The sequence below is a fragment of the Caretta caretta genome, chromosome 19 (genome assembly GCF_965140235.1).
Source record: "Caretta caretta isolate rCarCar2 chromosome 19, rCarCar1.hap1, whole genome shotgun sequence".
NCBI classification, from domain to species: Eukaryota; Metazoa; Chordata; order Testudines; family Cheloniidae; genus Caretta; species Caretta caretta.
The window spans coordinates 1252288-1269775 of NC_134224.1; the positions used below are offsets into that span (position 1 = coordinate 1252288).

The 17488-nt window shown below is 48.5% G+C and overlaps 1 protein-coding gene across 1 annotated transcript in view; it reads left to right on the forward strand.

Annotated features, from left to right (window-relative positions):
* EPHA10 (EPH receptor A10) overlaps nucleotides 1-15960 on the forward strand; it is a 112749-nt gene extending 96789 nt beyond the window's left edge. The window contains exons 12-17 of the mRNA XM_048825918.2: nucleotides 1231-1292; nucleotides 1445-1648; nucleotides 4474-4623; nucleotides 5264-5457; nucleotides 6830-6994; nucleotides 7764-15960. Of these exons, the coding sequence (XP_048681875.1) occupies nucleotides 1231-1292; nucleotides 1445-1648; nucleotides 4474-4623; nucleotides 5264-5457; nucleotides 6830-6994; nucleotides 7764-7878 (890 nt within the window). The 3' untranslated portion in view covers nucleotides 7879-15960. The remainder of the gene's footprint in view (nucleotides 1-1230; nucleotides 1293-1444; nucleotides 1649-4473; nucleotides 4624-5263; nucleotides 5458-6829; nucleotides 6995-7763) is intronic.
* Nucleotides 15961-17488: the final 1528 nt, after the last annotated feature.

The window sequence follows — 17488 nt, forward strand, 5'->3', positions numbered from 1 at the left end:
CCTTGGCTACAAGCTCTCAGATTATATAGAGGGACCAGGTGACTGTTATCACCTCTGGCTGAGGAGTAACTACCTAATTACCACCCAGGTGAGGTGGCTGTGACTGACTGGGCTTTTAATCCTTTCTTGCCTGGATTGGGGGTTGAAGTCGTCCCCCCCCATAACACCACAATTTCACTTTCCACACATTGTTGACAGGTGCTTCAGGAGTAGCTCATCCTGCTCTCTGGTTTGAGTTGGTGTCTAACTCACCTGTACCCCCTCCTGGACTTCGTGACTTAACACATTGAGTCATTCATGGTCCTGAGACTGAGTCATTAGTGACTCTACAACAAGTCCTGTCTCTCATCTAGAGTGCTGGCCCACTCCACCCTTCCTGAGTAGGGTGTAACCAGTGATGTTAGCATTCCCCTCATGGACGGTCCGACCATTCGGAAATACCAATTTTACCAAGTTTCTTCTCATCAAGGAGAATTTCCAGTTCCTCTTTTTTGTTACCCAGATTCCCAGTATCGGTTTTTAAGCCACTGAAAATTTTCTTCTCTTCACCTTCTTTGTCATATTGGTTCAAACTTTTTGCGACAAGCTAAGTTTGTGTTTGTTCTGCATTTGTCTTCGGAGCACCCTCACCTCTGTTGCTCTGACTGCTCCAGTTAGTCTCCAGCTGAGAAGATTAGCCCCCTCCCTAATGTAGGGATGTAGACCGTCGCCTGGTACAGCCCCGTCTCCCACTGGACTGTGGCCCAGTGTTCCACAAGACCAAAACCTTCAGCTTCATGCACGGTGTGCAGCCAGCAGCTCACCTCCAGGAGTTCTCCACTTTGGCGGCAGGAGGTGGGGTTGCTGAATCTTTGAGAGAGATTTTCTCCCCACTATTTATCAGGCATTTGAGTTTGAGGCTTTTAAAAAGCCGGTTCTAAAGAGTGAGTAGAAATCCCTTCCCTTCCCCAGCTCCCCTCCTTCGCTCAGGAGTCCCTTCCTTTGAATGTAGACTAACTCTCTAGTTATGCACAGAGATTCCCATGACAGACAGAGCTGACAAGACCCAAATCTCTTGTGTGAAAAGCAAGCAGAAAACAATCTTTAAAGGACTGGAGTGTTGAGGGCTGGGCTGGGCAGGGCACCTTTGGGTCTGCAGGTTTTGCTGGGTGTATGTATTCATATCTGCGCAGAACTGTGCTCGATAAACCCAAGGTTAGCTAAATACTCCTTTTCTGTCTGTGCACCCAGGAAATACCATGATGACTGTGATGGAATACATGGGGAACGGAGTGCTGGATTCGTTTCTCAGGGTGAGTGTACCTGGGTGTCGGTTACCCCCTTGAACTTTGCCGAGCAGTGCTGCCATTTTCCTATCTGAAGAGTCACAGCACGAGCTGTTTGTGCTACTTGAGCCCAAGCTGAACCTCCCTGAAATGCAGCCTTCCCTACTCCTGCCTTGCAGAAACATGAGGGCCAGTTCACAGCCGCCCAGCTGACTGGTATGTTACATGGGATTGCCTCCGGCATGAAGTACCTGACCGAGATGGGTTACGTACATAAAAGCCTTGCTGCCCACAAAGTCCTTGTGAATAGCAACCTGGTTTGCAAAATATCAGGCTTCAGACAGTCCCAGGAAGATAAAATGGAGACCATCTTCACCACCATGGTAAGCTGCGGGGGACTAGCAAGGACGGGGAGCTGCTCTCAGTGCAGTACCTGTGCTGTGACAGAGCTGGATACTCACTAACTTTGTGGGGTCATTGGAGGGGGGAAGTGGAAGGGCAGGGTTGGGTTTGAAGGTGCATGAGATGGGATATCAGGGACAGTCACTGAGGAACACAAAGATGAGCTCCCTGGGTAACGTGGTTATAAGACCATCTCTTGTGCTTGGAAATAGACTGATATGTTTGTGCAGTGTAGAGTTTGAGAAGGAAAACTTTCCAACCTAGGTTCAGAAGGCAGGAGGAATTCCCTTGTACAAAGTACAAATCATGGAGGTCCTGGAAATGTAAGAATAGAGAAGCCTCTCTTCTATGGACCTGGCGGGTGACAGAACCACATTCCCTGCAAAAACCTGATAGAGAAAAGAACAAGTCCAGATCCCTCTGAGATGCTGAAAGCCCCTTTCACGATGGAGCCAAGGGTCTGAGGCTATTTGTGCAGATGCTGCTGCCACCCATCAGAACAGGAACATAGTTCTGTCATGGCAGGGACTCAAGGAGTGTCTTCTTGCACCACCCTGCCCCTGAGAGAGAGATCTAACAGTCTTCTCCCAGCAGCTGGGGTTACTGCTGTCGCCAGAAACCAATCTGGTTCCACTTCACAGGGTTTGTGAGAAAGTTTCCTTTAGCTTTGGCATCTGGTTCCAATGTTTCCCAAAGCAAAATGCAAACCTTGGGCAGAATGGCCACGTTCTCATGCTGAATCTTTGCAAAACTGGATCTTTCCTTGTTTCGATGCAAAGCCACAATCAGGATAACCTAAAACTAGGCCCAGCATCACCCAAGAGGTTTGCAGGCCTGATCTGAATGTTGAGTAGGGATCAAAATCTGAAGCCAGCTGAGTTTCACGGCTCTGCTTAATACCAGATGCAGCAAACCTGCCGCAGAAGCAGTATGTTTCCTGGTTGCCTGGTCTCTTCCTGCTACATGAATCCAGTATTTGCATGTAAACAGTTTTCTTTTCAGCTGGAGATTAAAGTAAATGGCAGTGAAATGCTAAGGCTTTCTGCTTAAGCTCCCTATGAATCTGAATCAGTGCAACACAAATTCTTCCCCTCTCATCGCCTGTGTGTGTATATACATACACATGCACGCACTGGGAGCTGTAATCAGCTCACGCAGCCTGAGGGTTCGTTGTGTGTGTTTTATCACATGAATTTCATTACAAGGTTTTCAGTTAAGAATTTAAGACCTGTCTGATTCACATACGTACCTATTCAACGTTCCCAGCTAATACACTTCCTAAACACACACACACACAGATGGGGCTTGAGATCCCATTACAGTCCCCCAGAAACACACCCGCACCCCAAACATGGCACTTGGAGGGGGGATCTGTCCTGCAGACTCCGTTAGGGAGGCAAATTGCAGGTTCGGGGGAATGACGCACACTTCCCCAAGAGCACACCTTTAGCATGGCAGTAGAACACTGCTCGCACTAATTCACTCACAGTCCAATTTAGACCATTTCACTTGCCAGTGAAGAAATCAATGTACAGTATAAAAGATGGTTTCATTTGATGCCCCACTGCCAGCATAGGTGAGCCAGCACCATTGTGTCATCACAGTAACCACGGCATTCGTCCTTAAAAACGACAGTGGATTCTTCACTCCAACGAACACGTACTGTCACAGGCAGTATTCTGGTAGCGCAAAGAACTAGCGGCCGCTGACACCCTGCCTTCAGCCAGCCCTTGGGACTGAGGGTGTGACCCTCCCTGCCTTGCTGGCTTGCGCGGGGAGCTGCTGATGCTCACCAGCTCTGGCAAGCCTGGCACTTAAAGATCTGGGTTAGTCTAGTGTCTGATGCTGGTGGAGTGTTCCGCACGTCCCCCCAGCCCAATCGAGTGTCCGGCCAGGGGAGAGCCTGACTTGGAGGCTCTGTGGAACTGGAGAGGAAAGCATGTTGCTCGGAGCTATACCTGAGACTCCGAGTCCCAAATGTCATGGATGGAAACCTCGTTGGTGTTAACGAGAGACTGGAGGCCAGTTATGTCCCAGTTGAGGAAAGGCTGGAGAGACCTGTGGAAGCACCAGGTCTCCCTCTCTCTAACAAGCAGGGTGTGTGACTGCCGGAGTCTGTCTCTGTCTCCAGCAGTTAATTTTATTAAAGTTAATGTTTAAAATCAAATTTACCCAAGTTAAGAGGGAAGGTGCTGTACCTCTGGGGTCAGGCTTGGGTTATGGGGGATTGCAAGTCTCGGTTCCAAGGTTCCCGAGGTACATACATATCGCATAACCAGCATAGATCCAGACGGGGTGTGGGAGTTTTTTAAAGTATCAGTGGCTAAGTGGGCTCAGGTGCGCCACCCATGGAACGTCTCCAGAGTCCAAGTCAGCGTTGGCGTAGTGCGTAAGCACATGGGTTAGAGGAGCCCAGTGCCGGCTGTCCCACGTGCAGCCAGAAGGGTTCTGCAGACACTAAATACAAGAGAGGTGAGGTGGGAGGGAGTGGCAGTGTGTTTTCGTTCAATATTAATGGATAAAATGCCATCAGCTCCTTCAGGAGACGGAACCTCCCACGTTAACGTTTCAGGTCTCGCCCTGCCCTTCGGACTAGCATTGGTGCTTGTTCCATTGTTAAAGAATTTGGTACAAAGTTTTCCCCTCGCGTTAAAACTGTACGTGGTGCCAAGGTCTGTGGTCGCTAAGTGCTCCACGACCCAGGTGGGCCGCATGCTGATCGGAGGCGTTAGTGAGCCTGTGTGAACGCCTCCCTTGTCCTGCTGCTGCTGAGAACCTCATGTTTTCCTTTCTTCTGCCTGGCCAGGGCGGGAAGAGCCTGGTGCTGTGGTCAGCCCCCGAAGCCATCCAGTACCATCGCTTCAGTTCTGCCAGTGCCGTGTGGAGCTTTGGCATCGTGATGTGGGAAGTGATGTCTTACGGGGAGAGACCCTACTGGGACATGTCCAACCAGGATGTGAGTCGCTTTGCAGCCACTGTACTCTGACCCCACGGAGAGAGCGGCACTTGATACGTGACCATGTTTCAATGCTGGGCATTGGTGGATAGCGGGAATTGCAAGCCATGCATGTCGCTCGAGTGGCTCCGTATTTCCATCTTGGGTTAACGTGGTGCAGGGGGACGTTTGTATATTTTTGGCCTATAAGAGAAGAGCTATGCAAATAACCCAAAACATTTAAAAACAATTGTTTCGGGTTAAACAAGATGGTCTCTTCAGCCTGAAACAAAACTTTTCATTTACTTTTTGACTGTTTTTACCCTTTTAAAATTTTTAATGACACTGAAAGAAAATTTGAAACAAAATAAATAATTTTGAATTGATACATTTTGTTTTAACGTTTTCAGAACAAAACGTTTTGGTTTTTTCAGGGTTTTTTCCCCAACCAAAACAAACAATTTGGCAATTTCAACACGAAGTCACTAAATGTTTCGGCAATTTGCGGTGAAAAATGTTTCCTCTGAATAATTTCGCGCCGCTCCCTCCAAGCAATGGGAATGTCGTCCTCCAGTAGTGCTGACAGACAGGGACTGCTTTGCTGCTCTTCAATGACTCCTTTGTATATCTCTCTTCTCTTCCTGTCCGGGTGGGATTTCAGGTGATCAAGGCCATCGAGGATGGGTTCCGGCTGCCTCCCCCGATGAATTGCCAGCCCCCGCTTCACCAGCTCATGCTGGATTGTTGGCAGAAGGATCGCAATGAGAGGCCCAAGTTCTCACACATCCACAATATCCTAAGCAAGATGCTTCAAAACCCAGAGCCACTAAAATGTACCAGCTCCACTTGCACCAGGTGAAAATCTGCCTATATCACTGCTCTTTCTCTTTCATTCTCGAATGCCGCAGCGTTCGCCTCTGTATGTATCCCATAGGCCACCCCACACAGCTCGCTCCAGGGTGACACCAGGTGCTGAACTCAGTTACGCTGAAGCAGATCCAGAGCCACTCCATCTAAATCATTACAGTAACTCCCAGACTCGCACTGCGGTAACTGAGATCAGGACTGGGCCATCGTGGAATCTGGCTGAGTTGCCGGATTCCTGCTCAATTGAAGTTGGGTTCACAGCGTGCTGCGTGGATCTCACTGGGCTGACACCCGTGATAGGAACCTGCCAAGCCTGAGCTCCAGCGAGTTGCCGCGGGGGAATGGCCCCAGTTCTACCCTCCCACTCCTCTGGGAACACAGGACCCTGGATGCAGCAAGACCAAAACAACCTCATTGCACGGGGTGGGTGGCAGGATTCCCAGAGGGCCCCCAAGGAGTCTGTCTCCCCTGCCCCCCTCGATCCGGGTGGCACCCTGCATGCCAGTGCAGAGACAGGTGTTGTGGGAAGTGGGATCCAGCGAGTGCTCTATTGTGAGGGTCCCTTGGCCACTTAACCCACGTTGTTTGATGATTTCTCCCACGCTGCCTCTACTGCAGAGCCAAACCTCTCCCCTCCTCCAGCGAATGCAGCGCCACCGGGTCAGAGAGACTCTCCTCAGCCCCAGCGGGTGGGTCTGGGAGCTCTGGCTGGAGGAGGATTCTGTAACTGAAGTTGACTAAAAGCAGAACCCTTCAGATGAGGAACCAGGGGTTTAAGAGCAGCGTCTCTGCTGACAAGTCAGGAGAGGAGCTGCTCTTAAACCCCTGGTTCCTCATCTGAAGGGTTCTGCTTTTAGTCAACTTCAGTCTGTGTCAGGCCGTGTTATGTGACTGAATGACTTCATAAGCAATGGATAGCCGTGCTGCACGGCATCTGGGACTTTCAGGTGCCCTGCTCTGCTCCGGTTCTTGGTGGAGGGGTGAGACCTGCTCCAGGCAGACTGAGCCTTCTCTATTGTTGGATCACTTGGGAGGAAGGTGAAGTGCCCAGTAACCGAGGATCACAGCCAGAGACAGCTCCTGATGGAACTGCAGAACATTCTGTGATCCCAGATCCCCACAGAGTGGGTAGGATTAGGAAACCAAATAGCCACCATCCCTCAGTTCTCCCCTTTCTTACATGGCCAGTGCTCAGGTTAAATTTCCATGTGCCTTGCCTCAGTTGTTCCCTGAAAACTTGCATGGGCCAAGCCCACTTTCATGCCTGCTAGAGAGGTAGCTGCCAGGTTCAGTCCTATGGATGGGAGTTTAACCTTCTTTTGGTGTGATCTAACTGCTCATGTGCTGTTTGAGTTGGCAGGCCTCACAATCCATCCATCCCCCTGGCCGAACGCACTTTCTCAGCCTTCCCGTCCTTCAGCTCCGTGGGTGAGTGGCTGGAAGCCATAGAGATGGGCAGGTACAAAGATAACTTCACCGCTGCGGGGTACTGCTACCTGGAGTCTGTGGCAAGGATGATGGTCCAGTAAGTGAAGAGTGTCTTAGGAATAAACCAAGAGAATAGATGCGGCTTGAAAAAGCCTGCTCTGAAATACCAGGCAGCTGCTATTACATGTGAGCAAGAGATATGCATGGAGCATCTGATGCCCTGGGAGAACGTGCTCCAGGAGAGGTTGGAGCTACATGTGTTTGTGTGTGTATCTGTCCTTTGTTTGACCTGTAGATTTTAAAGCTGGAAAACCGGAGGCCACCTATAGTATTTATGGGAGAGTGGCTGGCCGGCTACCTCTCCCAGCACAGCTCAGATCTTACCTGGAGTTTATAAAGCTGGAAATAAATAGTCCTATTTCCAGATAATACAGGTAGCACAGCCCCCAAGTGAGCTCCTGATCTCACTGTAACCCTTTTCCTCCAGCCTGCTTCCTTTGGGTTTGGCTTCTCTTGTCGTGACTCCTGTCACTGTTCCAGTCTTTCTCTTGTATAGTGGAGATTACAGTGTGGGACCCCTTCCAAAGTCTGCAGGCCAGAGAGCATCGGTTGCCTGTGAAATGCCCAGCATGCTGTGGGCATCCATGGTCATTGAACAGTCTCTGTCCCTGAGCTGCTGTCTCCTTTGGCTGGGACTCCTTGTGTGGGCTGCTCCAAAGAGAATTGCATGGGGCTTCGCATCCACACGTGCTGTAACCCTGAGTCCACAGTTGCCTTTTAGTCTAAAATCTCTATTTCCACCATTTGCTGGTGGCCTTGGGGTCTGATGCTGCGAACTCACCTCTTCTGTGGGGCTTGTTTTCCAGAGATGTCCTGAGTCTGGGAATCACCTCAGTGGAACATCAGAAAACCATCCTGAGTGGGATCCAGACCCTGCGAGCCCAGGTGATACAGATGCACGGTCGCGGCGTGCAGGTGTGAGCCCAGCAGGGACAGACACTTTCAGAGCACTGACTTAAAACTCCCTGGGGACAATGATGCAGCAGGGCCGGGAGCTGGCCCCTAAACTGGACCAAATCTCTGAGACTTTACCAAGAGCAGCTGTGTGAGTGGGAGGTAGGAAGTACAGGTCTGCTGCAAACTAGTCATTCCAGAGTAGTGAGGGAGTCTAGGAATTGGTGTTTCCTTCCTGGGGGTCTCCCTACAGCAGCTTTAGTGCAGTGTGCTTGGTTGGTTGTGTTTTTCCCCAGCAATGTTTTGTAGGATGAGAGTCAAGCTACAATGATGCTGTTTCACATGGTACCTAGGTTAACAGGGTGGACTGGACACTTGTGTACTGGATTTGACTGTATTTTAGTATCTAGTGTTCTACTGATAAATCCATAGGTATTTTTTATACAAGCTGATGTATTTTACTGACCCCACGAGTACCTTCTGTTGTATAGAGTCCAGAGCACAGCACACTCTAATGGCCTAGCTTTGAAAGATGACTTGGCCCATCCATTCCTGTCCCTCCAGAGCAGATTCTGAATTCCCACTCTTCCCCAGCGTGATCCATTCCATTCCAAGGGTTACCTCATTAAGTCACAAAAAGTGTGTGAAAAGTAACTAATTCAAACCAAAGTGGCAGGCAAAAGTCCCCAAATTCCGTCAGAAATGGGACAGATAAAATTAGGGAGTCAGGCTGGAAGAATTATTATTGTATTATTGAGAAGAATGCAGCGTGTATCTGTTCTTCTTCGACTGGACTCTGTCCATTCTCACTCTTGGGACGTGCCCACAGCCACTGACAGAACAACTCTGGTTACAGGTGAGTAGCCTCCATTTCTCCCCCATAGACTGTCCCAACTAACTCCCTAAAACCGTTCTCTGGAGCAGGACTAGAAATGGCTTCTCAGAATCACCCTGTTAAAGCATAGCATGATGTTGACGTTTCACATCACGGATCAGTATCCCACTATGTCAGAGCCAGAGGGTGCATCCCAAAGCTGCTCGCTGGGTGTGAGACGCCTGGTGCTATAGCACCAGGAAGGGTTGGGCCGTGTGCGCTGTCTGGGATGAGAACGCTCTACGCTGTTTGGGAGTTGGTTTGATTAGCCACAGCTGGGGTGTCAGTTTGAGGTAATTTCAACGGTGGTGTTGCCAGATTAGATCCCAAGACAGGAAATTCTGGCCAAATGGGTATCCGAACGGAATCAATGAACCAATGGGATCTCTGAAACTGTCATGAAATCCAGACAAGGCAGGCAGTATCAGCACCTTGTTTTGTTGTAAATAACAGGCCCAGTCCTGCATTCCTTGCACATCAAACACACCCACTGTCTCCAGTCAGGGATCAGACCCTACATCACCAATGGCATTTGCTTAGCAGTACAAATTTCCTTTAAGTTAGTTAATTAAATGGATTTTTGCAGCCTGGATTCAGTTGGATGTACAGAGTTTTGTAGGCCTTTGATTATCATCTATAAGCATTACAAGAGAATTATCGATGATGAAAGACAAAGATTTACAAAGGGAATTAATGCAGTGGAAAGTATTCAAAGCACATTTAGAAATCTGTTTGCATTGTGATTCAGATCTGCCTACTAGACTGCACCATAGGGATAGAAAACTAAATTGAAACTAAATACAGGACCTTAACTCCTCCTATCCCCGGTAGTGTTGGCACAGTATTTACCCACTGCCTGGGCATTCTTCCTTCTGCTCTCGATGAAACAAAGAGGCAATCGTATGTTTTAATTTCTCTCTGGCGTGGTGACGATGCAGAGTCTGTTACATTGGGGATCTAACACTTTTGTTCAGAAAGAGATACTCTAAGGTGGGCTTTTTAAATTGTCCATACTTGAGTAAAATTCTGCTTCGGCTCAGGTGCTGTGATCTGTTCAGATTCCGGAGACCAACGGTTTTGTTAGCAGGATTTAGTTTTGTTCAGATTTACGTTGGTTTTGTTGCATTTCAAAGCAAAACGGAACGTTCTTCTCGAGAGGGGATTTTCTCAGATAACATTTCACAAACACTGCCTATAAGGTGGGGAATGATGTGTACATGTTTTGTGACTCTCTGTTGACAGTTACGTGGGACTTGGCTGGCTTGCTTTCTTGGTTATTTTGTACTGCCTCCTTGCCTCATCAGCCTGGATTTATATCTGTTTAGTTCCACAGAGGGACAGTATGGCCCTGGGGATGGATGTACAGAGAGTGTTCATCATGTCACTACATTAGATCCTCTAGATGTGGCACCAAGAGGGTGTGTATTTTAAGTATAACAGAGGTTGCAGCTAAAGCTCTTTGTAATGTTCCTGCCCATATAGAGGCTTTCAGGCAATGTCACATCCGAACTCTCCTGTCAAAGGATCCTGAATCCAGGCAGCTCAGACTGTGTGAGCTGACCTTGAGGAAGTTGCCTCCTTTCTTTGCAGGCTTCTGAAACAAATTTAAGCAATTCCTGCTAGTAAAGGAAAGGAACAATGGAGTAACGAGCACAAATTGTGTGCAAAGCAAGAGATAAGAAATATTGCCCTGTAGAGAACTGGACCGGTCATTTGTGCTACAAATCTACAGAGCATGCGGAAATCAACATGCCTTTCAACACACCATTTCTTGGGGGAATTGCTGGGGTTGGGAACTCTCCCTGAGGTAGACAGACTCTCTTCTCCTTGTCACTTCTTCAGTTAAGAAAAATACACCTGCCCCAATGTCACCTGGTTAACGTTTAATGGAAAGAATTTGTCTTCAGGGTTCATCTAATTCCAGCCCACTTAGTCAACATCCTGTTGTTTCCTACCCAGACAAATAATAATTGTGAACTGAAACCTTCATTTGGTAGAAATGCCAGATCCTAAGGATCAAGTGCAATTTGTATGCTCTTTATGTTTACATTTTATCTATAGAGAAAGTGTACTATAGTCCTCTAGGTAAGAAATTGAACCAACTTGATTCCTGATCATTTCATTGCATTTGACATCTTCCCTTGGGTTCCCAATATCTGTAACCTCTTGGCTGTGATCGTTTCTAAGGGTTGTGTGCACTCTGGATGGTGTGCAGAGCTGCTGTGGAGACCATTTCTGGAATAACTGGGTCCAGCTCTGGGGTCTACTCTTTAAATAGGTGTTGAAAAATGGAAAGGGCCCAGAGTACGCTGAGACACGTGAATTAAGGCCTGGAAAACATGCCGTACAACAGGAGTCTAAAGGAGCTCAATCTATTTAGCATATTGAAGACAATGTTAACAGGTGATTTGTTCATGATCTGTAAGTACCTGCAGAGGGAAAAGCTACCTGAGGACTCGAATCTAGCAGACAAAGGCATAACAAGATCTCATGGCTAGAAACTGAAGTCAGCAAAGCTCAAAGTGGAAATCAATTGCAGATTTTTAGCAGTGACTCTAATCAGCCATAGGAACAGATTGCCAAGAGATGTGGTAAATTCTTCATCACTTGGAGTCTTTAAATCAAAACTGGATCTCATTCCAAAAGATGGGGTTGAACTGGAGCATAAATTGTTGGGGTTAGATGGAGGAATCGCTGAGTGAGGTTCTCTGGCCTGTGTCGGGCAGGAGGCCAGACTAGGTGAGCATAATGTTCCCTTTGGCCTTAAAATCTACCATGCTAGCAGAGGAAGGCCTAACACGAGCCCAAGGGCTGGAAGTTGAAGCTAATCAAATTCAGACTGGAACTAAAGTGTGAATATTGACCCATGAGAGTAATTCACCATTGGAACATGGCATTGAGGGTTGTGGTGGATTCTCCGGCACTGGCCATTTTTAAACTGATTGGATGCTTGTCTAACAGATTTGCTGTTGGGATTATTTTGGGCAGTTCTCTGGCCTGGGCTAGGCAGGAGGTCAGACTAGGTGATTACTGTGGTCCCTTCTGGCCTTGGAATCTGTCTCTATAATTGGCAGCTCTTGGAGCCAGATGACTTGTATTCTGGAACATGTAATCAGTTCACTGTCTAACCAAGGAGCAGCGTTTACAGTGATATGGCTCCCCTGAGCTAGATGCGTCCTGTGTTTATATCCAGTAGAATACTATGCTGCCAACTGGGTGGACTGACCGACCAACTGGCAGACTACCTAGAGGCTTGGCGGTGGAGGTTAAACGGCTGGGAAGTCCCAGTAGTGTTTCAGCAGCAATGCTGCGGCTTGCGGGATGGTCAAGTTTCTTGAGTCCTCACGGAACCGAGACTGAAACGGGAGGTTCCCTTCCCAGAAGATTAAGCATCATTCCCTGTTGCCTAGGAATGATTCAGGTGCCTATTTTTAGAGAAGCCCTGCACACCTAAAAATGGCAACCTTACTAACCTCAGATCTACTTGCTCTTCAATCAGTGCAGAGGCTCCAAGAGCTCATTAGCCAGTCGGTAGGTGACAGTAGGCTGATTAAGGAAGGATCTAATTAATTCAGAGCGGCAGGAGGGGGAGAGTCAGCGCACAGCTGCCCTCTTAGCCCCAGCTTCTTAAAGGGCCTCCTGTCTCATCAGTTAGCTGAGTACTGAGGGGCAAGTCACAGCTCCATTGACTTCATCAGAGTAATAACTGTTTATGGCAGCTGAGGATCTGCTCCTACGTTCTGAAACACCTGGTTTAACGTAGTTGAAAAAAGTTCTGTCCCTTCTTCTCAATTATAATCAGAATTGCAAACTGCCGTGTCTCATGTTAGGTGGACTCTACCTGTTTCCAGAGTGAACCTGGGAGTTTAATTACTTTGCTAACTAACTCTTTTGAGGGGCTCAGGCTTGGTCATTGGAAGGGCCTCTCTGTTAGTCCCATCCAAAAGCTCTGTACTGTGTCTGTCAACAGAAACAAGACATAAAATTGCCCAGGTCAGAGAACACTTTCCTTGATCTGAACGATAAACTTCTTTAACTGGGCTCCCTCCTCAACAGTGCAGCCGCTAAACAAGATGAATGGAAGACGTCATTGATAGGGCCCTACCAAAGTCATGGTCCATTTTGATGAATTTCATGGTCATAGGATTTAAAAAATTATAAATTTCATGATTTCAGCTATTTAAATCTGAAATTTCACAGTGTTGTAATTGTAGGGTCCTGACCCAAAAAGGAGTTGGGGGGGGGAGGGGTACTGCTACCCTTACGTCTGCACTGCTGCTGGCGGGGGGCTGCCTTTGGAACTGGGCGCCCGGCCGACATCCACCGCTCTCCAGCCACCAGCTCTGAAGGCAGCACAGAAGTAAGGGTGGCAGTACTGTGCCCCCCACCCCAAATAACCATGTGAAACCCCTGCAACTCCCTTTTGGGTCAGGCCCCCCCAGTTTGAGAAATGCTGGTCTCCCCCTTGAAATCTATATAGTATAGAGTCAAAGCACACGGAAGTCCAGATTTCACAGTCCGTGATGCGTTTTTCATGGGCATGAATTTGGTAGGGCCCTCGTTATAGATGATTGTTATATTTTTAATATTAACTTCTGTCCCATTAGTAGCTAATCTTTAGGGCTGTGTTCATTGCCTTTATAAGTAAATGAATTAGCAACACTGTTTTTCAGCTGCTCGACCAAGGGGATTTATTCTCTTTCCCATCCAATCTTGGACACAGTGAGAACCGGCTTCCCTCCTCTGTTAGTCACAGGGATGCCCTGATCAATTGGGCTGTAAGGAAGGTTTAATGCTTCTGCCCCAGTACTCCCTCTCTTTCCCATGGGGCATCAGTGTAATCTGACCTATTACAAGGAGAATAAAGAACACTTTTTAGTCATCAGCAGGCTTTACTAGAGCTAATAAATGCAATTACAACAGGATTAGATTGTGGACGTTAATGTGGCCAAGGCACCAAGTGTCTGTGTGTGTGGCAGAAACCACACCCAAGTAGGATCGTGCTCGGGTCTCCCTTCCCCTCCCCTGCTCCAGGAGTGGAAAAAACCACTGAACCCAAATCGGAGTTCCTTAGCTTGTCCCATTGGCCAAAGGCGCCTCACTGCCATAAGCCAGGCCACAGTTCTGTACCTCTGTAGGTATGGGGCCGTTACCTTGTATGTAAACAGCTGAGCTCCCAGTGGCCACATGCTGGGTGCTTTTCCTCAGCCAGGGCTCTGGCTGCAAGCATGAAACAAACAGAACAGCCGTTAGATCCCAGATGTCCTTCCGCAGAGCAAAGCGACCCAAAGAACTTAACATGCAAAGGCTCTGTGACCTCCTCAGGCGCAAAGACTTTGTCAACATCTGCATTGGCAAGTGACGTGGTGGCCAGTGAGAACCAGCATTTCCCTGCAGGAGGGTGCTGAAAACCCCCAGGTTGTCTGGGTAAGTGAGAAGGACTTGTCAGGCTGGTAGTGGGTGTCCTGGTTCAGCACATGCCTGTATGGCCAGCAGGCCATGCTCCCAGGGACGGATTTTCTGCACCCATCATGCCTGCAGAACCTGCGTTTTCTTATGCAAGAGGTGCTCTTGGAAAGACACTGTAATCTGAGTAACCAAAAATTACTCTGGGCTCACAGGTCAATTATATTTTTAGTGCAAACAATTGGCCCTGAGCAGCAGCTTCAATCCTCCCTTCAAAGAGGCTTATCAGCAATTGCTTCCTCTGTCCCTGCACTCGCCAGTGAAACAATCTCTCTTCTGGAGCGGGAGGGGTGTCCATCTGCCCACCTTCCAGGCTGCCTGTTCAAATTCGCGCAAAGCTCCTTTGGGTGCCTCTGCATTAATCTGCTAACAACGCTGTGACAAAGGGTTTTCTTTGGATGATAATCGGAACAAAAGTGCCGGTGCAAAAAGCACTCGACAGGCAAAGCTGCTCTTGGCATGCTGCTAATGCAGGGCGATGCCAGCGGGAGGACTTAATTCTGTTAATTTACAAAGGATAAACTTTGATTCAGGTCTCGGCTGAGGGCTTGACATGAGGCTGTTATTCTCACACTTCGGCTTTTCCTTTTGTCGCTTAGTCTCCGGCTCCCTTCTGGCGAGGATTCTGTGCCTCGTGTGGCTGCCAGGGCCAGGGGCTCCTGGTACTTCTCAGGAAGAGTATGGAGCACACCCGAGCATGTCATCCCCATCTCCTGCTAGGTGTCTGAGCCTATTATTGGCTTCCTGAGACTCATTTTTCCACTCCTTGCTCCGGTAGCATAACTGCCAGCTCAACCCACGAACAGGGAGCAACGTTTAAGGGCTTTTCCACGTAATCGCTAACTAATACCTCTCCGTTGGAAATGCAACTCTGCCTGGGTACAGGTCATTTGCCTGCAGCAATCTGACTGTCCCGCGGCGGCAGGGGGGAATAATTGTACAGTGTCTCTGCTGTTCAGCTCCACCGGCATTAGCTGCGTTAGGAGCCCGTGTGTGGCCAGGCTGCCATCTGGCACCGGGGTCGGAGCTGGACTCCTCAGCTTCTCTCCCATTGTTTGTTAAAGCCGCTTCTTGCATCTTGTCTTCAGGCGGACAGGCCCTGTCCTGAAGGATTTGCCTGTGTGGGCCATGCCCTGCACAATGTGGCCCTAATCTGATCCGGGTCTCTGGCCACTACCACAATTCCCATAATCCCATACCAAAGTGGGGTCAGGCAAACAGGTGTCTCTCTGCTGGGGGATACTGAGGGGAGGTTTTAAAGTAGGAAAACTAGCATCATATTCGATAGCGTTAGTACCCACGAGACCTGAGGGAAGGGACAGCCTGAAATGAGGATGGTCCAAAGTGCTGAGCTTAAAAGCACTCAGCACAAATTAGCTCCATTCTTTAATTTAACAAGAGTTCGTGTGTTCAGACTAGCGAGGTATTAAATACTGCGTCCCCCCTCCCCTCCAAACCAAAATTGGAATCAAGTTGGTTCAGCAGTTTAGGTTTTTTGATATTCATTAACCACATGTGATATAATGTAAATACATACTGGAAAAGTCAATATATATTTTTATAAGTTTCAACAAATGTAATATAAGAACACAAGGGACACTGAACATTTCACTATTTGAATTCTAGTCAGGTGTCTCCAGGAATCACTATTGTTTTGGAATAATAATATAATTAATAAAGCTATATTGACATTTTTGTTAATTTTGTATGTATTGACTCATGTTTGAAGGTTGCAATAAAGAGATACTATATGCATAAGTGAAACCCAATCCCAGCTGCGCCAGGACTTGTCTGTGTGGGTTTATTTCAGGTTTTCCAGCGAAATGCACCAATTAGCACAGATGGCAATTATCAGCCAATTAGCAGTTTAAGCTCTGGCAAGGTGTGACATAATATGTCAATGGTTTATTAAGCAGTGTGCATGCTGAAAGGGAAACCTCCCCTCCTGCGGCAGAGGTGGTGGGTAAGGCGGAAGCCCGTCCAGTGATATTTTTTTGCCTGGTGTTCTACCTCAACAATCCACCCCAGGTACTTTCTCGGGTGAAGAGCTGTCTCCATCTGCCTGTTTCCAGGAGCAAAGGATCCCTCAACATTATTCCAAAGAGCGGGTGACCTTGGAGCTATCAGCCGTGCAGTCTCGCTGTCAATACAGATGCAAACTGTCAGTCTATTATGCATGTTGCTGCAGGGAGGGGAGGGGGAAGGATGCTTGGGATAGAGGGAAAACCACTGTAGATACTGTGTGTAAAGCCGATAATTGTTTTATTGAGTAACTGAAAGCAGCGTACAGCCAGCAGGTTAAATGCAAACGCAGCACAGAAATAGGCCTTTAGAAATAACCAGTTCAGTGCAACTCTTCGTCAGCCCCAATTTCTCCTCTCAAGGGGCTTGAATATTAATGCTAATCTACATAAACAAAAGCCCCTTTTCAGCATCCTGACAGTAGCAACAGCTGCTAGAAGGAAGCTGAATGGAAACTAAAATGGGTGAACTCCTCTGTGCTCCCTGCAGTCTACCAATTAATTCAGCCAGCCTCCACCAGGAGCTGTCTCAGCAAATCACACGGGCACTAAAGAAATCATCAGAGGCTCTAGCAAGTCAAGGGGATAGTGCACTCAGCTCTCCAGCTGGGAAATAAGGCCCCGGTTCTGCCAGCACGTAAGCACCTCCTTAGTCCTGCTGAGGTCAGGCGTAAAGTCACATGCATGCTTGTTTGCAGGAGTGGGGGCCTCCCTCTCGTCTCACTAGCAAAGAACATTGGCTCCATCAGTTCTCCTCTCCTCTGGGCCAGGGGGCTCACTGGTCAACTCTCTAGGATCCTGCAGAAAGCGCGAGACCAGGTGCAGCTGGGAGGGGTGAGTGAGTGCAGATCACGGATCCAGGATCTTTGCCTAAGCCAGTGGTTCTCAGCTTGCGGGCCACTTGCGCTGAGGGGTGGCCCGTGTGACCTCCTCAGGGTAGAATATACATTGTGTGGATGCTGCCCACATAACACTTACAGAGCTGCATATGCAGCCCACAATGGTAAATAGATTGAGACCCACTGTCCTAGGGGCTGCGGTGGCTCCACCCGGGCCCGCGCCCTAGGCTTCAAGGCGCACCGCAGCGGACAGGAGGCTGGACAGGTGGGGCCTGACTCCTTTAAACGTGGACCAAGGAGCTTAAGTTCATGCCTGTCCTGCACAGGTGGGTGTGGGGCTCATCCATCACTGGCTGAGGATGCGCTTTTGCTACACCCCAGCCTCTCCGAGGGAGCTTGCCAGCTGCGTGGTGAAGACGCTGCCTTTGTAAATCAAG